This window comes from Mytilus edulis, chromosome 2 (genome assembly GCF_963676685.1).
Source record: "Mytilus edulis chromosome 2, xbMytEdul2.2, whole genome shotgun sequence".
Lineage (NCBI taxonomy): Eukaryota > Metazoa > Mollusca > Bivalvia > Mytilida > Mytilidae > Mytilus > Mytilus edulis.
In genome coordinates, this window is record NC_092345.1 from 52,939,763 (window position 1) to 52,965,255 (window position 25,493).

The 25,493-nt window shown below is 31.5% G+C and overlaps 1 protein-coding gene across 2 annotated transcripts in view; it reads right to left on the bottom strand.

Moving 5' to 3' along the window:
• Positions 1–25,493, bottom strand: part of LOC139510227 (programmed cell death 6-interacting protein-like) — a 47,280-nt gene that overhangs the window by 12,910 nt on the left and 8,877 nt on the right. For both annotated transcript variants that reach the window (XM_071296704.1, XM_071296703.1), the window contains exons 2-16: positions 25,223–25,468; positions 21,139–21,193; positions 18,035–18,104; positions 16,693–16,820; positions 16,164–16,317; positions 15,381–15,490; positions 10,155–10,271; positions 9,322–9,547; positions 8,899–9,022; positions 7,584–7,764; positions 6,096–6,317; positions 4,238–4,397; positions 3,652–3,800; positions 2,257–2,391; positions 1,503–1,671 (exon numbers count right to left, since the gene is read on the bottom strand). In XM_071296704.1, the coding sequence (XP_071152805.1) occupies positions 1,503–1,671; positions 2,257–2,391; positions 3,652–3,800; positions 4,238–4,397; positions 6,096–6,317; positions 7,584–7,764; positions 8,899–9,022; positions 9,322–9,547; positions 10,155–10,271; positions 15,381–15,490; positions 16,164–16,317; positions 16,693–16,820; positions 18,035–18,104; positions 21,139–21,193; positions 25,223–25,468 (2,246 nt within the window). The remainder of the gene's footprint in view (positions 1–1,502; positions 1,672–2,256; positions 2,392–3,651; positions 3,801–4,237; positions 4,398–6,095; positions 6,318–7,583; positions 7,765–8,898; positions 9,023–9,321; positions 9,548–10,154; positions 10,272–15,380; positions 15,491–16,163; positions 16,318–16,692; positions 16,821–18,034; positions 18,105–21,138; positions 21,194–25,222; positions 25,469–25,493) is intronic.

Consider the following 25,493-nt stretch of genomic DNA (forward strand, 5'->3'; position numbering starts at 1 on the left):
ATATCTAAGTTAAATGAAATGTTAATCAGAAATTAATGTGTGCATAATATGATAATTGCGAATATAAAATGTTCATACAAAACAGCATTACTTTAATTGAAGATACGAAAAAAGTAATAATTTTAAAAGGAATCTAAATCAAGTTCTTAATGAAGCATACATCTTTTATGTAATATGCAATCTCTTGTTTCCTAAAACATTTTGACTTTTGTACATAAGTATATGTTTTACAGGGTAATTCTTATGAAAGTGTCTATTTATCTTTTTAAATTATCAAAATGTGTACAACACTCAAATATACTGTTTAACAAGAATGTGTCCATAGTACACTCCCCCACTCGCACTATCATTTTCTATGTTCAGTGGACCGTGAAATTGGGGTCAAAACTTTAATTTGGAATTAAAATTAGAAAGATCATATCATAGGGAACATGTGTACTAAGTTTCAAGTTGATGTAACTTTAACTTCATCAAAAACTACCTTGACCAAAATCATGGGGAACAAGTGTACTAAGTTTCAAGTTGATTGGACTTCAACTTCTTCAAAAACTTGAACCTGAAGCGGATGGATGAACGGAGGCACAGACGGACGGACGGACGAACGGAGGCACAGACCAGAAAACATAATGCCCCTCTACTATCGTATGTTGGGCATAAAAAGATAACCCTCATTGTTCTTGAGAAGGTTTGTGACCCAGCTGATTCAAAATTTAAGGTTGTTGCTTATCCCCTAAACACAACAGTATACACTATTTAAGAGTAGAAGCAAAGACTGATTAACTCAGAGACAGAATAGGGTGTCTACATAAGGTGATATGTCTGAAATGTTCCATTTCAATCTAGCAAGTTATACATCTGACTTTTGATGAGGGTCTAGTGCAAAGCATCATCATATACTATGTGCTCTAGATTTGTGGAGATTAAACAAAATGCCTTAGTCTGCAAACTATTTCCGAATTTAACATTGTTGTGAGGATTTATAAAGTATTTTTTTTTTTATTATAAGCAACACATTAATCTCTTATTTACAATATATATGAAATACATGAAATGTATAATACATGTAATAGCAAACAAAAACACACCAAACTGCATATAGTTCAACAGCTAACTATGTAACCAAAAAATAGCTAAATGAATAAAATAAGAGGCAGAAATTCCTTCTGTCTAAAAATATTGTACTCTGGGAAAATAATTTAAATCATATTTTGTTGTGATTTTTATACTTAATTTGGAAAAGATACCCTGCAGCTTAATAACATCAAGTAATATTTTCCATAGTTAAGCCCCATGTTACTGTCTGGTTATTATTCATTATTATCTAAATGGTATTATAAATCAGCAAAAACAAATTCTTTTATTTTTTTTCACATATAACACCTTGATGACCTTATTTGATTCTTACATGTTACCCTACTATCACTAAGTAAAACAAAATCACTGTATAGCAGTAACTTAGAGCTGGATAAGTAAACAGGTTCCCATTACTCTATGATTTTTACCTGGTGGGCTCTGATAACTTGGAGCCTTAGGAGCAGGTCCAGTTGGCTGACTTGCAATTTTCTTCTGTAAATCAGACATCAGTTCATCTTTCTCTGTTTTACGAGCAAAACAGAAATCTGAGATTTTGTTCTGTAATTTCACTAACAATGGTGTCAAGTCATTGTAAAACTGTAAAACAAGCAATATAAGATTACTTAAATATGGAATATTTTATTAAACAAATAATAACAGTACAATAAAATTTAAGAGATTTCCATGTCGATTTGGTTTTTATTATGAATACAATTAAAGGTATTTCAAAGCAGTAAAATTAGTGCTTTGTAACTTTAAATCCTAGACAATTTTATACTTAAATTGATTTCTATTTGTTTTTATCTATTTGGATTTTTATGGAATCAACAATCAAACTTGGCAAAATAATTAATCGTTTTAATAGATACATGTTTTTTCTGAATAACTTGTCCTCAAATGAATACATTTTTCCTTTTTAATTTTCAAGAACAATTGGCATATAATTTTAATATTTGTAAACAACTTTATAACAAATGACTTTCTGAATAATAATTTGTGTGCAGTTCTGAGGCATGTAACTTTTGTCTCAGGCTTACAACACTCAATAAGAATCAATTATAGAGACCAGCAGACTTTTTTTCTTGGTACCTCAATCATGTATTGACAAGAAAATTCAATTGTAAATTTCCAGTGAGAGATAGGCCAGTAGAAACAATGAATTTGAAAACTTGATTAACATACCTTTGTTCCCTCCTCTAAATTGCTCTTCAATTCCATATACATGTCAAATCCAGCAGCCAGATCTTTTAATACTTGTTCTCTTTGTGCTGCTCCCTGATTGGATGCCTTTGCTTGACAGAACTCTGTATTTGTGTTCTGAATAAAAAAAAAAAATATAAATTGCATATGAAATATTTATCTTACCTACTATACATTTCTAGGAATACCATTCTTAAAAGCTTCCGTGTGGAGACCGTGTATAATCGATATTAGGTTAGTAGGGAGGCAGGGCTTATTTCAATACACAGTTAGTAGTGGAGTTATGAGTTTTGCACTGTTTGATTATTTAAAAGTATTGAAAGTTCTGTTTAATAATGTTATATCAAGGTTGCTGATAATAAATAGTTTTTGTTTACATTAGTTTTTTAGTGCAGACTAACTAAAGAAGGTTCTAAAAATTGAACAATTTAATATAGAAATAAGAAGATGTGTTATGATAGCAAATGAGACAACTCTAGTCTTAATTCAACAAACAAAGATAGTTGGTAAGAAAAAATTGTTACATAGTGTGCTAGTGACCAAATATGATATATACGGGGTCAGTAAATTCAATATGGGGTTCGAGCTTCGCTGTAATAGTACTCGTCTTTTATACTTGGTACAGTCTATATTATGTTTGTGTATTGTGCAAGTTTACAGCTACACGAGTATTTGTGTTTCATTTTCTTGTTTAAGTATCATTTGTGTTATGGTTTTTTTTAATGTTGGAGACTTTTTTTTATTTTTCAGTAACATTATTACTATCAATTTTGTTGTTTTAGGTGTTGGAATGTCTCAAGCAATAAATAGGTTGATTTGACCTATAACATGTGTATAGATACTTACTAATATAAATTTAAAACAAGTGAAACTGCGAGCTACTGCTCACTGATGAAACCCCCGCCGCAAGTGGATAATATTAATAGTGTAAAAATATGTAAGTGTTCGGTAAACAGGAAGTTGTCGAGTGATGAATCTGAAAACGCATCACACGGTATAGCTGACTTATATAAATCCTGAAACCAAATTTCAGAAATCCTTGTATGTTCCTGAGAAAAATGTGACGAAAATTTTCAACTTGGCTATCATGTGCAAAATCATACAAGTGTTTGGTAAACAGGAAGTTGTCAAGTGATCAATCTGAAAACGCATCAAACGGTATAGCTGACTTAGATAAACCCTGAAACCAAATTTCAGAAATCCTTGTATTGTAGTTCCTGAGAAAAATGCGTCGTAAATATTCATGGGACGGATGGACGGACGGACTGACTGTCTGACGGAAGGACAGACAGAGGTAAAACAGTATACCCCCTCCTTTTTTAAAGCGGGGGTATAATTATCCAAACAATTAATAAATAATTTCTTTGATCAACCTACCTGTACTCTTCCCATTAACATTTCTTGTCTCTGTATACTATCATTCACTTGTTCTCTAAGTGGACCATACATTCTGTCAAGTTCTCCAACAGATAAAGATTCTTCATCAATTAAACCATCTGAAGCCATTGCACTGAAAAACTTGCTTGCTGAAAGAAAGAGGGCAAAGAAAGTAAGATATTAATAAAATTGAACTTTTTTTCAAATTAAAAAGATTCTTAAATTATATATAAAATTTTCACAAAAATATTTGAAATCCAAGCTATGAAATTTTTATAATTCTAACATTGCATATCCCGTTAAGTTGTAAAGAATAGATAGTGAAAATCTTTGCTTGAAACTAAGTTTTTCTACTGGTAACCATTGATACACAGCATTGCTTGTGCAGGACCAAAAACTGTCAATAAAATCATCAGAACAATTTTAAGGATTCCAGAAAAAAAACACAAACAGTATTTTATCATCGGATAAAATAATAAAATGAAAATTGCAAAAGAAATTTATCCTTCATTGGAAAGGGCTGTTATTAGAACAAATCTTTGCCCTACCATTATTTTCATCATAGTTTATTAACTGATATACTTACACATATCAAATGTAACATCTTTTATTTCTGTTTCTATAACCTCCCGTTCTGCCTTGATTGTCGCTACTTCTTCCATCATTTTTTTAAGTTGTTGTACAGCACTATTGTTCTGTAGTCCACCAGATGATCCAGCACTTGGTATCCCTTTCTCTATTTCAGCCTACAATGTTAAATTTAATTTAAGTCTTAATATATATTCAGTTTACTTATATTTCATATTAAACTATGATATTGGTGGAAACAGCCTGGATGACAACAAAATGTGCAAAGTTTTCTGACATCAGTATCGTATAAAAATAGACTTAAAAAATACACAAACTTATTCTTTCAGTTCACTTGTTTTTGTTAATATGTTTTTGATTGAGTGGAGCGATTTCAATTGATTTTTTATAGTGTGTCTTTGTATGTTGTGATGTTACAATATTGTTTCAGGTTTGGTGATGATTGGCTACTATTTAAATGTTTAAACCCACTGAATTTGTTTGCAACTGTCAAAATTTAGAAACCTGAAGTTCAGTGGTTGTTGTTTGTTGATGTGATCATAAGTGTTTCTTCTTTTTTATATAGATTAGACTGTAGCTTTTCCTGTTTGAATGGTTTAACACTCATTTTTTGGGGCCCATTATAGTTTGGTGTTGGATGTGAGACAAAGCTTTGTGTTGAAGGCAATACTTTGACCTATAATGGTTAACTTTTTTCAAATAGTGACTTTGATGGAGAGTTTTCTCATTGGCACTCATACCACTTCTTGCATGTATTCAAAACGAACTCCTTTATAACAGCATGTTCACAATTTACACTTTAGTAGTAGCATAAGATATAATCTGTGTTTTGGTCCTTTGAATTGATATAATGAAAATAATTTAAAGGAGCCTGGATGTACAAGAGACAACAATGTCATAAAATAATGGACAAAACAATTTGATATTTTATATTTTTTTTGTGAATTTTAAGTTATAAATTCTTTTGTGCCTTTCTTTGGTAAAGTCACCAGAGACGATCTGAGAACAAACATAAATGGCTGACAAAGATATTTTTCGTGAAAGTTTTTGATTTTAATATATATAGTATAATGCAAACATTGAATCTAAAATGGCAAATTTTAACATGTTATCTAGATAAGCATGCTTCAAAGTCTATGGACACTGGCTAAGGGAGCATGGTAAAAATAATCTCCAAGGAAATGAGCTGTGCTAATTATATACAATGCTCATACAACTGATTAATGTATATCTTTGACCAACCATTAGTACTTACGGGATTGATTTATTGTTGGTGTTTTAATGCCACTTTTTAATGCCACTTTTGGGCTATTTTATGGTGGTAAGTTTTTATGGGCGAAAGACGCAAAAGTAATGGGAGAAAACCACTGACCTTCTATAGGAAAACTGTTAATTCTTGTCAATTAAGATTGGAAACGAGTGCACACACATGAGCAAGGTTTGAACTCCTAACCTCAGTGTTGACTTGCTAGTGATTACAGTAATAGAATTACTTAGACCACTTGACCACTGATGCCCCTTAGTACCTCCCTGTAACAGCATGTAAACTATTCAAAAAGTCCATGAACTTTGACTGTAGGGTGTGGAAAAATAAAAGTTGCCATGGAAATAGGATAATTCAATGTTATTTCAACCAAAAGTTATTGACTTTCAATTAGTGATGACCTTTCCTTGTCAGTTTGGTTAACATATCAATGGCACTAATCAGTATATCCTTTATAATATACCTGCACTAGCTTTATACTATGGTAAATTGCTTCAATAATTTCCTAAAAACAACATATAAAACCATATAAAACCCTTGTTCATTTCCTAAAGCTGTCCAACAAAGATTAGTTAATATGTTATCAACTTACTGAGGGTTTTGACAACAAAGCAATTGCACTCTTATGGGAAGCATATTTCTCTTGTACAACTTTGTCCGCTCCAATGGCAGTATCTAATATATGTTTGTATTTCATACATTCATCTTTCATCGGTTTGGTTAGTTTGTCTGATGGAGTCCTGCTCCATCTTTCTTTAAACTGGTCTCTTAACTGTTTATCTGACAGTTCTTCATCATCTAGTTGTTTAATGCACTGAAATAACAAAATACTTCATCATCTAGTTGTTTAATGCACTGAAATAACAAAATACTTCATCATCTAGGTGTTTAATGCACTGAAATAACAAAATACTTCATCATCTAGGTGTTTAATGCACTGAAATAACAAAATACTTCATCATCTAGGTGTTTAATGCACTGAAATAACAAAATACTTCATCATCTAGGTGTTTAATGCACTGAAATAACAAAATACTGCATCATCTAGGTGTTTAATGCACTGAAATAACAAAATACTTCATCATCTAGGTGTTTAATGCACTTCATCATCTAGATGTTTAATGCACTGAAATAACAAAATACTTCATCATCTAGGTGTTTAATGCACTGAAATAACAAAATACTTCATCATTTAGTTGTTTACTGCACTGAAATAACAAAATACTTCATCATCTAGGTGTTTACTGCACTGAAATAACAAAATACTTCATCATTTAGTTGTTTACTGCACTGAAATAACAAAATACTTCATCATCTAGGTGTTTACTGCACTGAAATAACAAAATACTTCATCATCTAGGTGTTTAATGCACTGAAATAACAAAATACTTCATCATCTAGGTGTTTAATGCACTGAAATAACAAAATACTTCATCATCTAGGTGTTTAATGCACTGAAATAACAAAACACTTCATCATCTAGGTGTTTAATGCACTGAAATTACAAAATACTTCATCATCTAGTTGTTAAATGCACTGAAATAACAAAATGTTTAATAATCTGACAGAAACAATTAATATCATTTGATAAAAGTGTTGTGAACTGACTGTTTCTGTTTTGGCCCATGTATAATTCCCAATCAGCTGTTTTGGTCCCTGTATAATTTTTTAATGCAGCTGTATTGGCCCAAAACACTTGGGCAAAAACAACTACTGTGAATTCATTAACATTTGTTAGATACTAAATTTTTCTGGATTTCATGTGTACAGGAGAACCATGAATACAAATGTTCAACATATTACAAATTTTCTAAAGGAATGTATGCAGACTTTTCCAAAACCAATGAATATGCAAATTTTCCTCAAACCACGAAAGTTAGTACCCCCGAAAAATAAATGAATCCACAGTAACCATGAAGCTTAATAAAGAAACAGCAATTTAATAATTCACCATAAGAATAAATCTGTGGAAAAGTTTCTTAAAATTATCTTCAAAAGGGCTACTCAAAACCTAGTCCATAGATTTTTACTATATAACCCTGGTTCCATGTCACACAAACTCCCAATTGGTCTTACTTACATCATCTAAAATTTCTCTATTTCTACACAGCAATTCTGGTAAATCATTAATTAACTTGTCTAGATGTTGCATTCCTCCTTGGTCTTGTACTTGTTTGGCCTTATCTAAGACTGACTGTGGAACTTTGTTACTGCCAGATACATCCTCTATTGCTGCTGGTAGATTTAATGAAGCTAACACACTGTCAAATATAAAATCATAACAATACACTACCTTGTTCAGCTTTCGGGGTAGATTTAATGAAGCTAACACACTGTCAAATATAAAATCATAACAATACACTCATGTTTTCAAATTTAGGGGTAGATTCAAAATCATAACAATAGGCTACTTCATTTTAATTTTAGGAATATTATAGGATATCATTTCTTACTTCTTTGGGGCACCTCATTTTTAGGGTTTTAAATATCTGTTTTTTTTCTATTCCTTTTTTTTTTTTTAATAATAATCCATACATTGTTTTAAGAAACAAGTTTTCACATTTTCTTGCTATTATAGAATAAATTAGTACAACACCAATTTGCAAGTTTGGGCACATGGCATAAAATTCCTCAACTTCTAGCATGTTGACTGAAGTCTTTCTCTTATAAAATTTGCCCTTTTTTTCATGTAATGCTTTCAAACAGAACACTTAGAAACTATGTGACCGAAAATTGGATTTGAAGACTGCAGTTATCTTTTACTGTTTCATACAGTTAAACCTGGTGGCATGCTGTTGCATGGGTCACCACTATTACAGGTAAAGTGGAGGGTTGGTAATTGACTAACATCTTAAACCCAACCAGCTTCTGTATGTGCCTGTCCCGTCAGGAGCCTGTAATATAGTAGTTGTCGTTTGCTACTATAAATCTTATTTATTTTTCGTTTGTTGTTTTGCAAATAATTTAGGCCATTGATTTTCTCATTGGAATAGTTATGGTTCTTTTATGTCAAGACCTTATATAGCTTGCTATGCAGTAGGGGTTTCGCTTGTCATCTACAGTTGATACCATCTACGTTATTTTGGCCTGTAGTGGTTAGTTATCTAGTGTCATACCTTAACTCTTTTTTTTTTAATTTAATAAAGCTTTTTCAATACACAGTGTCTATTACTGTAAACCAACTTATTTCGAGAACCATTTGTTTTCACGACTTTCGTGAGTAGAAAAATAACACAAATATAAATTGTCACAAATATGTAAAACTTGGATCTTTCTCAATTTTAAACTACATCAAGTAAATTAGAAAATCGCAAAATTAATAAGCCACGAAGTGAACAAAGGATATCCGCGAAAATAAGTTGTATTACAGTAGTATTACTTAACTTATGACTTACCTATTCATTAAAGTTGACGCTTCTCTTAGGCGACCTATTTCCCCACTAATAATTGTGTTCTTCCTGTTCTCAAATGCATTAAGGGCATCGTATACAGGTATTGGAACCAGTTTTGAAAACAAGTCTGAAAATATATGATAATTCTAAAAGTACAAGTATATATTAAAGCTAATTAGATTAGGTTCAATCATAAAGAATATTTTATTTTCTAAACATTGTTTGATGGAATTATAAGAAGATGTGGTTTGACATACAGTGTATGGTGCTTCTAAATAATCTTATTTATGTTAAGTTGCAATTGTTGAACTGTGAAAACTTTAAAGTTTTCATTAAAATTTTACGTTCATTAAAATTTTACGTTTTTTTCAAGACATTGTTTATGAGGTATCAAAATGAAGAGAATCACAATTTTTAGGATAATACCTTGAAATTTATCACTAAACTCTTTTGTAGGAAGTGGTGAAGGCTTAGCAATTTGTGCTTTCCCAATTGGATCTAATGTTTTCACATCAGGAACTTTATCATGATAAATAAAATCATTGTCTTTCTTTGCTGACTGCAGCTCTCTCTGGATTTTTCCTTGTTCATTTCTAAAATTGAAAGTTGTTCCTCCTCTCTGACTTGATGCAGCCATTAAATCATTGGCATGCTAGAATAGAATTTAAAATAATAATTTAAAGTATGCCTCATTTCTACGTTAGCCTAAATAGTACTATTAAGTCTAAATAGTATTCTATAAGATAATAAATTATCTTTATAAGAATGTCACTTTCTACAATATTCCTTATTATTAGTGAGATACAAATTTTTGTTGATTTTGAGGGGACAGGTGAACCACTAATATAATGTTTAAAGTAATATGAAACTTCAAATTGAAAAACATATGTGCATGCTTTTTATAACTAAATGTCTAGCTTTTATTATAAAACTTATGTACACATACTTTTTTTTCGCAGGGATCTGTCTTATTGTACATGTTAAACACGTGCTAAATATCCATGCTTCTTTGTTGATTGATTACTACAGCTTCAAAACACAACAATTAATTAGCTGCCATATTTTCAAGTCATAACAGACTGAGAGAATTTGTTTTTGACGATTATACGATATGAATGCGTAGAAAATTATAAAATAGAACACAGAAGACTAAGTTTATGATATAATATATGCATTGGTTCAAGAATTGGATAGACATTATTTTTCACCAGTCAATTTTTTTTTTTTTTTAATATAAAGAGTCAATTATTTTTCAATACCTGAAGTCTTGCTATTTGTTCTCCATAACTTCTTGCCTCTTTACAGACACAACTCTGGTAAAATTCTGCCATTGCATGGAATGCTGCTTGTTTCATCACAACAGTAGGAATCCATTCCTGCAAAAAAATTAAACAAAATAATGATCAATATAGTTACTTCATAAGTTCTTTCTTCTTCTCTATTTTCGATGTTAAGGGCTAAACAGTTAACTGTTTCATATTAACTTCATTTGTAAGGGTTTGATGTATCAAAAAGAACCAAAAAAATATCAAAAAAAATGCAAGTGCAAGTGTTGAATTGTAACCATGGTAACTGTTCAGACTTTCATATTATTTGAACAAAACTGACAATATGTCTAAGGTACATTGGTATACCATTTATATATAAATCCCCCCCAAAACAACAAATATTTACATAACTAAACATTTAAATAACAGAAATGTTTCAAGACCAAAAAGAAGTCAAACAAGAATGTGTCCTCAGTACACGAATGCCCCACTCGCACTATCATTTTCTATGTTCAGTGGACCGTGAAATTGGGGTAAAATCTCTAATTTGGTATTAAAATTAGAAAGATCATATCATAGGGAACATGTGTACCAAGTTTGAAGTCGATTGGACTTCAACTTCATCAAAAACTACCTCGACCAAAAACTTTAACCTGAAGCGGGACAGACGGACGAACGAACGGACGAACGAACGAACGGACGCACAGACCAGAAAACATAATGCCCCTCTACTATCGTAGGTGGGGCATAATAAAAATGAAACTATTTGGAAATGATTAAAAATGCTAACCTAAATGTTTATTTATTTTTGGTCAAAGGGAGACAAAAACTATTAATTTCAAATAGTCTTTAGATAATAATGTTAGTTATTTTCATAAAAAAACTTTTTATATTTTTTTCAAAATCATAAAAAGTTGTATTGATAACAGGAATTCATCAATCATTTTTTCACAAGTTGACAAACTATAAGAGAAAATCATTAGGTGTTGTAGATTTCATGTTGGACATGTAACAAACAGCACAGTAAACTGTTTAATCATTGATACATTGTATGTCTAATAGTGCAGCTTTATCAATGTACCCGCAAAGTGGAAAGGGATTAATATAAGTTGCAAAACTTGTTTCCCAATCCACTATAAATAAATATGTTTAAACTAATTAAATATACTCAAATATACATCAGATGAGCTAAACTAATTATCACTATTTTACAAATTTTCCTTTCAGTTCACTGAAGAAATAATTGATGCAAGCGTTACTTAATTGTAGTTTTAACATGGGTAGGCATTATATTCAAGTTATTTTAGCCCTCACTTTCGCTCGGGCAAAAATAATCACGAATATAATGCCTACCCATGTTTAAACTACAATTAAGTATAGCTTGCATCAATTATTTCAATTCTGAATAGGACATTTAAGGTAATTTCTATGTCTGATAAGTATAAGTGTAAAAGCGTTTGTGTAGGCTCTTCCATGAACCTCCCATTTTTGTTTGTATAGAAACAAATGACTGGCACTGTTTGCACTTTTCCAGAGGGACGAGTTTGAACAGCCAGCATGAACGGTTGTCGTATCTAGGTCAAATATGTCAATTTCGAAATGCAACACATTACAGTCATAATAAATGAATTAGTAACATCATGTGTACAATTTAAGATTTTGAAAATGTTAAGGAAATATAATCAGTGCATGATAATTTAATAAAATTCATTATTCTGAAGAAGTCAATATACACATGTGCAAACAAATTTTATTAGATTTAGAGCATTTGTTCACAAAGCGAACGAAGCACGCCATATTAGAATGACGGATAATTTCCTTTCTCAGCACAGTAAAGTGATGTGAAAAATTATGACTAGAAATTAAGAGCGCAATAAAATCAACAACTTTGCCATAGGTAAAATAGTGATAAGCAGATTATCATTGGTAATCTCAGCTCAATTGCTTTTCTCACTTTTGCCATACTTGCTCAAGCAAGACAGTCAGTCTCACTGAAATTACCAACAATAATCTAAAATTATAGGTATTTTAAGAAATTTTCCTTTGATCTTCCCGACTGATAATTTTTCTTTCTCAGTGGAGTCGAATGATATGTAAAATCATCGCTAGAAACTAAGTAAGTATGTGCCCATTGTCAATGAAATCAACAATGACATCATAGGCAAAATAGCGATAAACAGATTATCATTGGTCATCCCAACTTGATTGCTTTTCTCACTTTTGTGGTACTGGCTCAAGCTAGAAAACCAATCTTGTTGAGATGATCAACGATAAGCTAAAAATATATATCAGTTGAACCATAACAATAATTGTGAGAATCAACATGAATCAGTTTCATGTAATATACCAAAAACTTAAAATCATCTCTTTTGTCGTAGCTGCACACTAGGTCTAAAATCACAATATGGTAAAAATAATAACTGGTAAAATGGTATACATAGACGAAGTATTTTGCAAAGAAATTCTTCAATATTCAATTTTTTGTGGTGGTACTTAGAAATACTGAAATTTAATAAATCTTAAGTTTTTCTTTATTATAATATTTGCTGAAAAATAAAGAATACATTTTTTCTTTGATTAATAAATTTTTAGTCAAGGGGACACAATCAATGTGAATAATTTTTTGTAACAAAATTGTTTTCCTATACAAGTTCAGTGTAGATTCTAAATGACCTGATGTCTATGAAATGTATTGGCGGACTATAAAAATAACAATACTATAATCCTTTTCACTACTGAATTCACAAGTTCATGAGTTCAAGCTATGTCAACTGAAATTTATATGTATAAATTTCGAACATAACAATATAGGGTAAATGAAGTCTTTCTTCAGTATTTTGATAAAACCCAGCATTTGCTATCTATATTTTATAATATGAAAACAAACAATCCCTCACGTCTTTGAAATAGTTATAATAAGCGGAGAATCAGGAACCCACTGTTCCCTTCTTCTTCTCATGCTGTATTTACTAATTTTACTTTATTTCAATGTACAATTTTATTGTTGATGATGATACTATCCAAAAAATTGTGAAGTTTGGGTTCAATTTGAATTAAAGCCTAGGGCAGCATTATCCCATGAAAATCTGGGTTAAGAATTTATATCTAAATGAGGATAGGAATCATATCTTTACTCTTCAACTACATGTAACTATCCCCATTTTTATTACATGTACTGTCCCATTAAAGCTTTAGCTTGGACCACCAGCTTCTTCTCTGCTGGAAGTTCACCAGAATGTATAGCTCTTCACATTGCATTCATTTTAGAATTGAATGCTTCTTTTTGTAACTTCAATGGGGTGTAAAAGCGTTGACCGAAGTACATTTTGTATGAAGCGCTTCTTTCTAAAAATGTGCGCATGGTCAACGCTACATCCCTATGAAGTTACAAAAAGAAGCATTCAATACTTATAATTATATTTTTAGCTATGATCATGAAAACACGAATTTTATATTTTTTTTATTTAATTCACCTGTGCACTTTATTGTGGGACCACGTATTATCATAAACGATAAGTTTTATTGAGTAATGCAATTGCTTAAGGAATAACACTTGATGTGCAATTAGCCAATCAGAATAAAGTATTATAATGAAACATACCGGTACATATATGTAATTATTAAACATGAGAACATTCTCATGTACTGTATCAAAAACATAAAATCATCTCGTTTGTCATATAGATTAGACTCCATAAACATAAATCATAAAACAAAGTGAATAATGCAATGTATGTTTTATATGGTCAATATCCAGAACATATTTTTCAAAGGAATTCTTTATTCATTTTAACTTTCATCATAATGTAATACAATGTATGTCTCTAGTAATGGTCTACTCCCTCCACACTAAAAAACCTTATAATTTAAAAAACATTCAATCATATGACAAAAACATTAAATCCTTCAAATTCAAGGGGAGATAATCTAAGATACACTTTTTTTTTCTAATATTTACAAAAATGTTGAAATCTCCATTTATCATAACATACAAAATCAAGAATGTGTGGTAATTAAAAACATTCATGTAAATAAATTAATGTTCACAACACACATAAATTGATTTATTAAGGAGGCTCGTGGGTACAAAAAAATCAGCAAAAAATTAAACATTTGTTTTTTCATTTCAAATTTTATTTATTACACTATAAGTTATTACTTTATAATATAGTACAAAAATTACACAGACAAATCGATTTGGGTTGGCCACAGATGACTTTGAAAATGTTTATATCATTGAAAAAGCTCCAAATTATCTCCCTTTGGTGCAGAAATGTCAATTTTTTACGTTTGAATTGAAATATCTTTTTAACTCATTTGTGACCTATATTTTTTATTATTGTTTTCAAACAAACTGTACATAAACTAATTAAATGTAAAATTTTAGCGATTTCTGTAATTTAGTTCTTTTTTTATTTCGATATAAAAAAGTTGATTTAGACCCGCGAGCTCCCTTAAGTTGCTTGAAACAACTCATCTTATTATACTAATCAAGATATTGAGCAACAAGTTTGTGTATTGATTTAAACTAGTTTCAAAGCTCTCCACATGGTAATATTTATCTATAAGATAAGGAACATAAACAGGATATGATATAAATTATGTCTGATTGCCCCATTCAAGTGAAAGTCATTTGGGGAGAGTAAACGCTGTAGTGTAATAATCTAACAGGCAAGTATACTTGACCAACACAGAGTCTGAACCTTTGTCCATTAAACAGGCTATTATTTGAACATGGAGTTATTTTTGGTTATGGAATTTGCGTAATTTCTTGTGCTTGAAATGTTTAATAAATTCCATGTTTATTCTGAATTGTAATGTTTTGTGACGCACATAACACTTTCTTTCTATTACAAAGAAGATAGCACATTTTCAATAGAAAGTACTGTGACGTGCCCAACACTATCTATACAAAATACATAGTATAGAAAGTGTAATGAAAAAACATTATAATACCAAATAAACATTGAATTTGTAAAAAAATTTCAAGAGCAAGAAATTATGCCAATTCCATGATTAAAAACAATTCCATGTTCAAATAATAGCCTGTTATTAATGGAATTCATTTTGGTAACATTTCTTTCAAAGCATAACTGTATATTGTTTTAAGAACCTTCATTCCCCTTGTTAACGATATTAGTCACATTTCCACTATCAATCAAATATTTTTTTCTTGTTTTTATTATTGCCCCCTTTTTTTTTTTTTACAATTGTTACCTTTGGCCAAAGTTCTTTCAGGGTTGACAACTGCATTAATTTCATAGCATCAGCATATAGTTCTGAACACTGATGTACAACTTTAGCAACCATTACATCTTTCATCTTATCTGAAAACGATTAAAACTTCATATGTCATGTACAATGCATTTTGTTTGTACATTTTGATTTCAGTGAGGAGATTTCATATTCCAACATATAAATTTTCTTCTGTCATTTTGACTTTTCATCATTGTTTTCAGAAGAACATTTTTTCTAGGAAATGATCTTCAATGTATAAACTTAACTACACTTTTACTGATATCAACTTATTGTAAAACTATTTTGGCTGACGATCAGTTCAATAACATTCTATTCAAAATGTCTCTTTCTGTAAGAAGGTAATTTCAAGATGAATCTGCATATGAACACATTATACAATGCATGCCCATATTATACTATAACAATGAAAAAGTGCAATGATATATTATTAATTTACAAAGGCCATTACTTTTCTCGTTTGAAATGTTTTATATTTGTCATTTTGGGGAGTTTTAAAGCTGATTATGCGGTATTGGCTTTGCTCATTGTTGAAGGCTGTAGGGTGACCTATAGTCGTTAATTTCTGTGTCATTCAATCTCTTGTAGGGAGTTGTCTCATTGGCAATCATACCAACTCTTCTTTTTTATGCATATTTGGTATTTGCTAAGATAAACCAATTGTTGTCTTCCCTGTTCCATCGCTTCTTGGGCCTGAGCTAGAGAGAAAATTCAATATCTAATTAACAGAAAAATGTAAATTACCATTTGCACATTTTCTGTAAATTGTTTCCTGGGCCTGAGCAACCATTAAGGCACTGAGAGCATTTAGTGTGTCTGGGTTCATGTCAGGTGTTGGATCCTGTTGTATATGTGACAATACAACATCCTTCAGGTGCCCAAAAATACCACTGGCAGACTGAAATAAAAAAGAAATGTTAACTTACAGATATGCAAAAAAAATAAAGAAACAAATAATATCTGCAATATCCCATTTGTAAAGGAGCATAATTTTAGAACAATTAAAGTAACGTCACCAAAATTCCAACTTGATCTGTGTCTTGTAGTAATAAGCATTGTATGTAAGTTTCATAACATTTGGTTGTCAGCGGCAAACAAAATTTAGAGAACGGAAACAAAATTCGGTAAAAACGTACATTGGACAAACAAGGGTAAAACTTCATGCACCCTCCACTACAGTGTGGGCATAAAAATTTATACATGTTATATACACTATTTTTAATATCTTAACATTATGACCTATGAAATTTCCTCCATTACTTCATATCCTTACCTGGAAATATTTAGCTGAAGTTTTAAGTCCTTCATCACTATCATGGTTCTGTACCTCAGCTATCTGTGTCTGTAGTGCAGCAATGTTAAACAACATACATACTTTCTCATAGGAACCTGAGGCTATAGCTGTAACAATCATATAATATTCATTGAAATCATGTTATGTGTAATTTCATAACAAGATATATATGTTTACTGTAACTGACAACATTTAAATTGACTTATTTTTTGTCTTTTATTTCAATATATTCATCTATGACTTATCATGCATTAGTTTGTTATAAAAAAGCACTTTTTGTAAGAGATTGTGAGCCTTTTGTATTCCAAAAAAGTTTCTCTTTCCACTTTTAAACCAAAAGTGACTCTTCTCATATGAAATATAATTGAAGTCCAATAAATCAGTTTGAAGTCAGTCTTTTAAAAGGTACTTCTGTTCGTAAAGAATATTTTAGTAAAATTTTTCATCTTTTTTACTGAAAATTCAGAAACTATTGCATGCATTTATTATTGCGATTTTGTTATTTTAGACTTAAATGCAATTTTAATTTTTGCAATATTTAGAAAAATCCTGTTTAATTCATATAAAAGTTTCAAAATATGTGTTTAAATTATTGTGATCATAACCTTATTGCATTATTCGCAATAATTTCTAAATTTACAGTATATTGTACAAAGAAAAAGAACATGTTTTCGTACATGTATATAAATTGATTGATATTTTATTTGTGTTTTAACATCACTTTTAGACACCAAATTTAGGCTATTTTGTGGTGGCCAGTTTTAATAGGTGGAGGAATTTGGGTATACATGTAATGGCTCTTAAATCTCTTCATTACAGACCAATGTTTGATCATACATGTATTTACTCTAAATGTAGCTTATTCTTAATCAGTATTGAAAATATTTGGACTAGATGTGTAAAGAGGACATGCTATTGGTTATTACATTTATTTACATATCTATTTCATAATGATGTATTTCTAAATATACCTATAAAATAATTATACAAACGTCAATTTAAGATTTATCGTTTACTAATTTTAAGCATCAATTAATGGGTTTTTTTTTATACACTGTGAATTCATTATTATTCATTGGATACCAATTTTCGTGGATTTGGTGGTAACCTGGGAACCTCGATTTCAATGTTTAATTTTATATAGAAAATATGCAGACTTTAGCATAACCAAGAAATCAAATATCCACGAAAATTAAGGAATCCACAATAATAACTAATTGATCATTTTAGATAATTGTTACAATACCACACATTTCTATGTATATGTCTTTTGGTTTTTTTTTTATCTAGCTTTCCTTGCATTTGTGTATTTTTTTCTTACCCAAAATCCTCTTCCCAGAGAATAAAGACTCTTTATCAAAAGCATCTCTCCACTTGAAATTTACTCTTATCTGAAAATCAGTATGAAAATTATTGTACATGTATAAGAATTAGTTTTCTGTTCAGATGGCAGTTCTAGTCTGCTATTAGTACATGAATACATTTGATGGAATGGAACAAGCACACATCAAATTCATTGTACAACAATATGAGTATAATAAGGAATTCATTACCCTATACTACAGTTAGTATAGCTGACAAAGCAGTTTTCTTTCTACTTTTTTTTTGAGTTACAAATATTAATTATTTTTTTTAATGACAGCTTCATGTACATGTATGTCGTTCATGCTGCTGATCATTGCAGGGAGATTTTATACTATATTTTTCACTATTTACATATGCTGCTGAAAAATATCTCTGACTCAGCTGATATTTACTTTTTCTTCCTTTACATATTGAACAAGAATGTGTCCATAGTACATGGATGCCGCATCCAGACTATCACTTTCTATGTTTAGTGGACCATGAAAATGGGGTAAAATCTGTTATTTGGCATTAAAATAACTTTAACCTGGAGCGGGACAGACAGACGAATGAACCGACAGACGAACGACACAAAGACCAGAAAACATAATGCCCATAAATGGGGTATAATAATCAAAGAGCAGATTGCTTTTCATTAACACATATGAACCGACAGACGAACGACACACAGACCAGAAAACATAATGCCCATAAATGGGGTATAATAATCAAAGAGCAGATTGCTTTTCATTAACACATGTATAGCAGTTCTGCCAACTTTTCCTAAAGCAAATGCCTGAAATTTGGCCAAAATTGAAAAGATCAAAGAGAAAAACACAGTAGATCAAAGGATAATACCGCAAAAAAGCATGAGCATGCGTGAGTCTCACACATTTTTGGCAGCCCTGGTATAGCTGGATAGTATTATTTTCAAAACTCAACTGCACATGTAAAATGTAATTTACGTTATCTGAATAGTTACTCAAACTTTAAAAATAGCCAATCCCGGATACAAGTGTATGAGCAATGCAGTCTGCACGGTTAGCCACTAGTCCGATGCCCCAGACTAGTAAAATTTAATTCGGACTAGTAAGTTTTGCAAAAACTTTGTTTGGACCAATAAGAAAAATGTCTGAATATTGGTCTCCGGACTAGTGGTTGAAAAAGTTTTTGGTGCAGACTGGCAATGTACTTATTGTGTTTTATTTTTGTACTATCAATTCCAAGTTTACTTTCCACAGCAGTCACTGAGAGTGAGGGAAGGTATTTCACTTTGTATCTTATCACCTATTCTCCTAGATTAATTCTAGGAGGAACCCCATTTCTAACTCTTTAAATATTTAATTTCCTTTGGGTCAGTGGGCATGACTCCTTTCCGTTCACACTCCTCTGTTTAAATTGGGATCGTTTTTAATATAACACAACGTTTTTCGACATATAACGAGTTAATTTTTCTATACGTGTTGTGTAGTATTTTGATTTTGACGGAAGTTACTTATGGAAGGGAGACAACTCGAAACAATATGGAAGACTCCATTTCGGCTGAAGGGGTGTTGTAGTTACACCTTTATGATGCGGACTACATTTATTTTAATTTAAATGATGCATATGATTTAAAATTATGCAACAACAATAACCCTCAATAGCAGAGACATAGAAAGGATCCAATGAGTTTCAAATCAATGGAATGGAGAATCCAGAGCAACCATTCAATCTGATACCCCTTGAAGTCAGGAAAACTATACGCATGCACATAATTACATAAACAAACTCTAGACTTGTGATTTGAAGCAAGAACGTTTATTAAATGATAAATAAATGACCTAGATGGTTCTCCATTTCTTTATGAAAGTACAATATCAAATATCAGTTTCATAACGATGACATGTAAGAAAAACTCCACTTCAGTTCTTATATGACAGAAATAGATTTATCGGAATTACGAGAACTCTCGCATTTCATCAAAACTTGGGAATTCCCTCTGACCTGTTTCTAAATTAAAAAAAAACACTAAATATAAATACTGCTTAATTCTGATTTTCTGTGTTGTTAAAAACACGCATTTATGTCTTGAAAGGGAAATATGAAACATGAAGATTATGAGAAGAACATTATAGGAAAGTTGTTTAACCCTCTTGCTGCCGACCGTTTTTCAAGGTTGCATTTCATATGCCGGAAAATATGACAGCTCGACGTCTGTGACGTAACAGGCTAAACATCGACGTCATTCGATATATGACGACACGACATAATGACCGCTACATTTGGGACAAATTGGGGAATAACATACTATTTTGCATCTTCAGTCTTTTAATTGAAAAAGACACAGCATTGATGTGAAGATTGCATAAATTTAACCATGGACATATATGTCCCTCCGGCAGCAAGAGGGTTAAGTTCAATCCCTTTGTTTGTTTTTACCTTTTAAAGCAAGACAATCATGAGAATTTGAGATGTTCCTTAATGTTTAGAATAAAACGGTTGACGTGAGGGCATGGCCCTGAGTCAATGGTATAAGTCTACAGATTGCTTGAAAGCAATCGTATCCCAAAAATATTTTGCTTCATTTCAAACACTTCAGTACCAGTAGAATACAATGTATCTATTAGCATTAAAACTTCAATGAACTGTTATCACAGAGATATGTCTCGCCCTTTTGTAATTTTGATTATGCAAATGTTAATCTTATCACAAACCAATCCATGTAAACTAAGCAAAAGTTTCTAGGTCGATAGACCATGACTGAAAAGGGCGGGCCAAATATTCTCCATGGTAACAAGATGGGCAAATATTTATACAAATGAATACCGGTTAACATTTACCTACCCTAACTGGTTCCCCTTGAACTGACCTAATCTGGCTAATCACAAACTATTTACAAGTTAACTTAGCAAAATTTTCAAGTCAATAGACCTTGAAATGACAAATGTAAATTAAGTCAAACAAGAAATTGCCTGATTCATGTACTAAACAATGAAATATGATGTATAGCAATAAAACTACAAGAACTGAATTACAGGCTCCTGGCATGGGACAAGCAATACAGAATGTGTAGTTTTTACATTTTTTTAAAATCCTCACCTGATTTTCTGCAATTGGTAATTTGTTTTCGATTGCAACAACTTGGTCATAATACCTACAATACAGTAAATACAATATTATTTAAGCGTAATAAGTAGTTACATGAATATTATTTGACTTTGACCTATAATTGTTAATTTTTTACACATTGACATTGTGACCTGGATGGAAAGTTGTCTCATTAGACCACTTTCAAGTTTGTCCAACATTGGAAAAAACTCGTCAATTATGCACAACTTTCTGACAACATTTACCAGATAGAGGGGATTGCCTGCATCCCTGCACTATTAACGTTTATCAAGTGTTTAAGTGATCGTCATTGTGCAGGATAGACTAGAAGTTCTAGAAATCATGTTTATTCTGTAGGTACATGTACTTAATCACAATTCCCTAATGACAGCAGTGCTGATTATCAATTATGAAAAATCAATTTGACGAAAATTTCGTGCAACATAAACACACAAATGACAGTGTTCTCCCCAGAAATTTTGGATAGCATCACATTTTGCGTAAAAAAAAATAACTGTATTTTTTTTTAATGTCATTTGTCGCGTCGCATTGATGCTCTATTTCCTTTATATGTTTTAGTTTATATTGTTCAATTCATAACTGAGAATACAATTAAACTATAACCATAAAATCAGTTGTTTCAGTTTATGTTTTCTTTATTTATTTATAGTTTCAGAATTATTTTTTTCCTCTTGTGCCAAATAAAAATAAATATGTGGTGTCAGTTACCCTACTTAAGGCAAATGAATGAATGGTTCATTATAGTGCAACCTGTATCAAGGCCGTAACTACCCTTGAGGCAAGTGAGGCAATTGCCTCACTTAAAATTCGACACTGATTATTTTTTTTTTATACATATATATTTATTAATGTAATGGTCATTTGTTGTTCTGTCTCAACCTTAATTTCTATAACTTGTCATCATTCCTTTTACACTATTCTTCCTGGATATAACTCATCATCTCAACGGGTGATGTTTTTTCGATTACATTAGCCTAGTAACAATATAATTATCATGAGTGGATCTCTAGTTAAAAAACAGGCTCTTGGAGAAAAAAGACAAGCGACACTGAAGGTAAAGAAGGAATAATTCTAGTAAACTAGGTTTTTTTTTGTGAACAGAGTCTGAGTATTGCATACAACTTCATTAGAACAATCCAAAAATGATAAGTAGACTGACAAATCAAGTACTGTTCTTCGGAAGGGGGCAGTCCTGTCTGCGTATTCATTTCTCCGTTTCACACTTTTGACAAATCAAGTACTGGGCATCGCAAGGGGCAGTCCTGTCTGCGTATTCATTTCATAAACTTTAATATTTCTCTTTACAGATAAATAAAATATAAATAATATGGCCAATTCATGGATTAGTTTTTATCCATGTTTCTTTAGCCTTAAAAATTGAAAGAATATTCCATATTCCAATTTGATATTATTGAGGAATGGTAGAACCTTTAACACAGGGTTTTGTCTTTACTTAATCGGGACTACGGAATTTCGTTTCTTTATATTCGGGGTTTCGGAATCGGACACCACCAACCCCTAGTCCCTAAATTTATAGATTCTGGAACTAAAATACCACCAACCAATTCAGAAATAATTTGAAATTACGGACCTACGGACCTACATGTAAATATCAAAAACTCCATTCCAATTCCACTATACCCATATCATATATATACTTACTCTATAGATAGAATCATAAACCTGTACATGTATCTTATCTCATTCTATCCCTAGTTTGTTTACTCTTTGTCAGCATAAAAGCGAGTTTGATATTTTGTAACTGCGACTGTATGATGGTGCTTACAGGAAAGCTTAATTCCCTTTTGCAAACAAAACTGTTACTACCGATGCTGCTACCGAATTGCTGATGGAGAAGGAATTGGAAGAAGACATTGATCATTGTGTTGATGATAATGTGCTACCTTTAGAAACACAGACTGTCCTGAAACGACTGAAAACTTGGAAAAGAGCATGCATGAGTGGTGAGAGATTGTGCGGTCTTGCCATGCTCCATGTTCATCGCGATAAGGATATCAGCAGACCAAATTATGATTCTGAAACGATTTGACTGAACCGGCCATAGAAAAATTTGGCAAACTCTACTGAATCGATGTTTGTTCTATGTTCTGGCAGCAGACTCAAATCAGTGATATTTGGATGAGTATCTTACATATAAATTTAAATAAAGTTGTTAAAAATTTGGTTGGTGTGAGTAAAAGTCTTTAAAAATGAAAAATTATATAAAAAGTGTTCAAATTCAAAACTTTATCAAACTCTCTAAAAGTGCCTAGAATGCAGTATTTTCCACCATTCATTTTATACCCTCCAAAAAAAATTTCGCCTCGCTTCGCTCGGCTCAATTATTTTGCCTCACTAAAATAAGATGTCTAGTTACGGCCTTGACTGTATATATACAAAACTAAATATCTAGTACACAAAATTAACTATTTTTTATATTTTATTAAGTAAAGATAAAGTAGCAAAAGTAGCAAAAAAAATCAATTTAAAATTTTTTTTTAATCATGTTTATGAAATTCATTGTTTCATGGCACTCAATGAATTAGTCCCAGTTGTTTCTTATCTTTACATGAAAATGATATGTATTTTTAACAAAGTTATCTAACAAATAGTCTGTTAATGCGTTGTTTTCTCTATTGGTATATTTTTTCTGTCTACTGCCCATCTGTTGTCATTATCGTGAAAATGCGGATTTTTTTCATATCTAGTCCGGTTCCGATCCGTAGTTTACACAAAAATGTGCTATGGCGGCCGTATAGCCTGGGGTCCTGGCTAATCTTGTCAGTACGACGCGCAGCTAGATTGGGCCGGATCCCAGGCTAGCGGCCGTATAAAAATTTACGCAAATGAGTCCAAGAATAAACATTGTTTGACAAGAGATTGTGAATGAATAAGACGCTTTTAATGCATTAAATGGATTAAACATAAACTTAAGCCAATTATGATCACTTTATGATAAAACTTATTTTAGCTCAAAACCAAAATTCTCGTTCTCGTATTACCGGAAGAGAAAGAAAGTAATTTTGGGAGCGTTGCACAAATAAACGACCTTTTTAAAAAAAATCGTTTCAATCTTTGAAATTTCGTAATACAAAACGTAGATCTGGAATTGTTTTGTGATTGCATTTTTCCATGTCGAAATTGGTGATTGCAGACACGTGGTATTAGTCATGTGTCGGCTTGGGATATTCGCATCCAAACAGTTATCACCCTGAGGGCAATTAACACCTGACCTGGCTATTTAATCTCTTAATTGCCTTTAGTGTCCGACTTTAAGGGATTACAATTAAAGGTGATATAATTTTTATGATCATAATCGATAATAGATGAAAGTTCAAAATTGAGGACAAGTAAAATAGCATCTTCTAAATAATTATAGCGTCGCGGGAATTATTATAGCATCACGGTGAAAAAATATAGCGTCGCGGTACCGCGACGCTAAAACGGCCTGGGGAGAACACTGAATGATGTTCACTAAAACCAAAGTTTTTGACAGAAACTCCAAAGTTGTCTATTGAAGTCATAAGCACTCATACCACATATTCTATATAAAGTAGGAGCATTCTTGATAAATAAACTGGTTCTTGGTGAGTTTTCAGGAAAATCTGAGCAACCATCTTTTATTTTGGTTGTGGATTGGGGTAGTATCTATCTTTTCTGAGGTTCTTGTTGAGATTTTTGGAGTTTTACAGGAAATCAAGGCACAGTAAGACGATGCATACAGTCATAATACCTCTTTGCACTGCACTTATCTGTCAAAATACAGCAAACACTTGTCAAATATTCCTTTATATCTATTTCAGAAAATTATCCTTCAACCAAATTAAAGACATTCCTTCATATGTGTATTTATGAATTTGTGCTCCAGTGGCAGTGCAACATAAAAACAGGAAATAGCCATGATACTAACAGACAGACACTGTGCACATGAGTAGCACCATATATAATATTTGTACATATCGATAATCAGAAGAAGGAGGCTGTAATGAATTTAGAATTATTAATTCTCAATCTAAAATAATTTAATATAAACAAAACTATAATATAATCTTACCGATACAAAATTTCTAGCGCGCTGTCGTGTTTATCGACAGATTTTGCAATCATAAGATTTCTTAGTTTACTAAATTCATTGAGAGCTTTGTTGTAATCATCTGGGTCTGCTTGGCTAAATGTATTTTGAATGAAACTTCTCATAGGCTTGATTAATTCAACTTCTTGGGTCTGTTTCAGAGGAACAGCTAAAAACGTCGCCATCTTGAACTTCGAAGTATTTTCTGTTTGGTCACATGGTTCATAACTATAAATAGAAACACGGATTGACG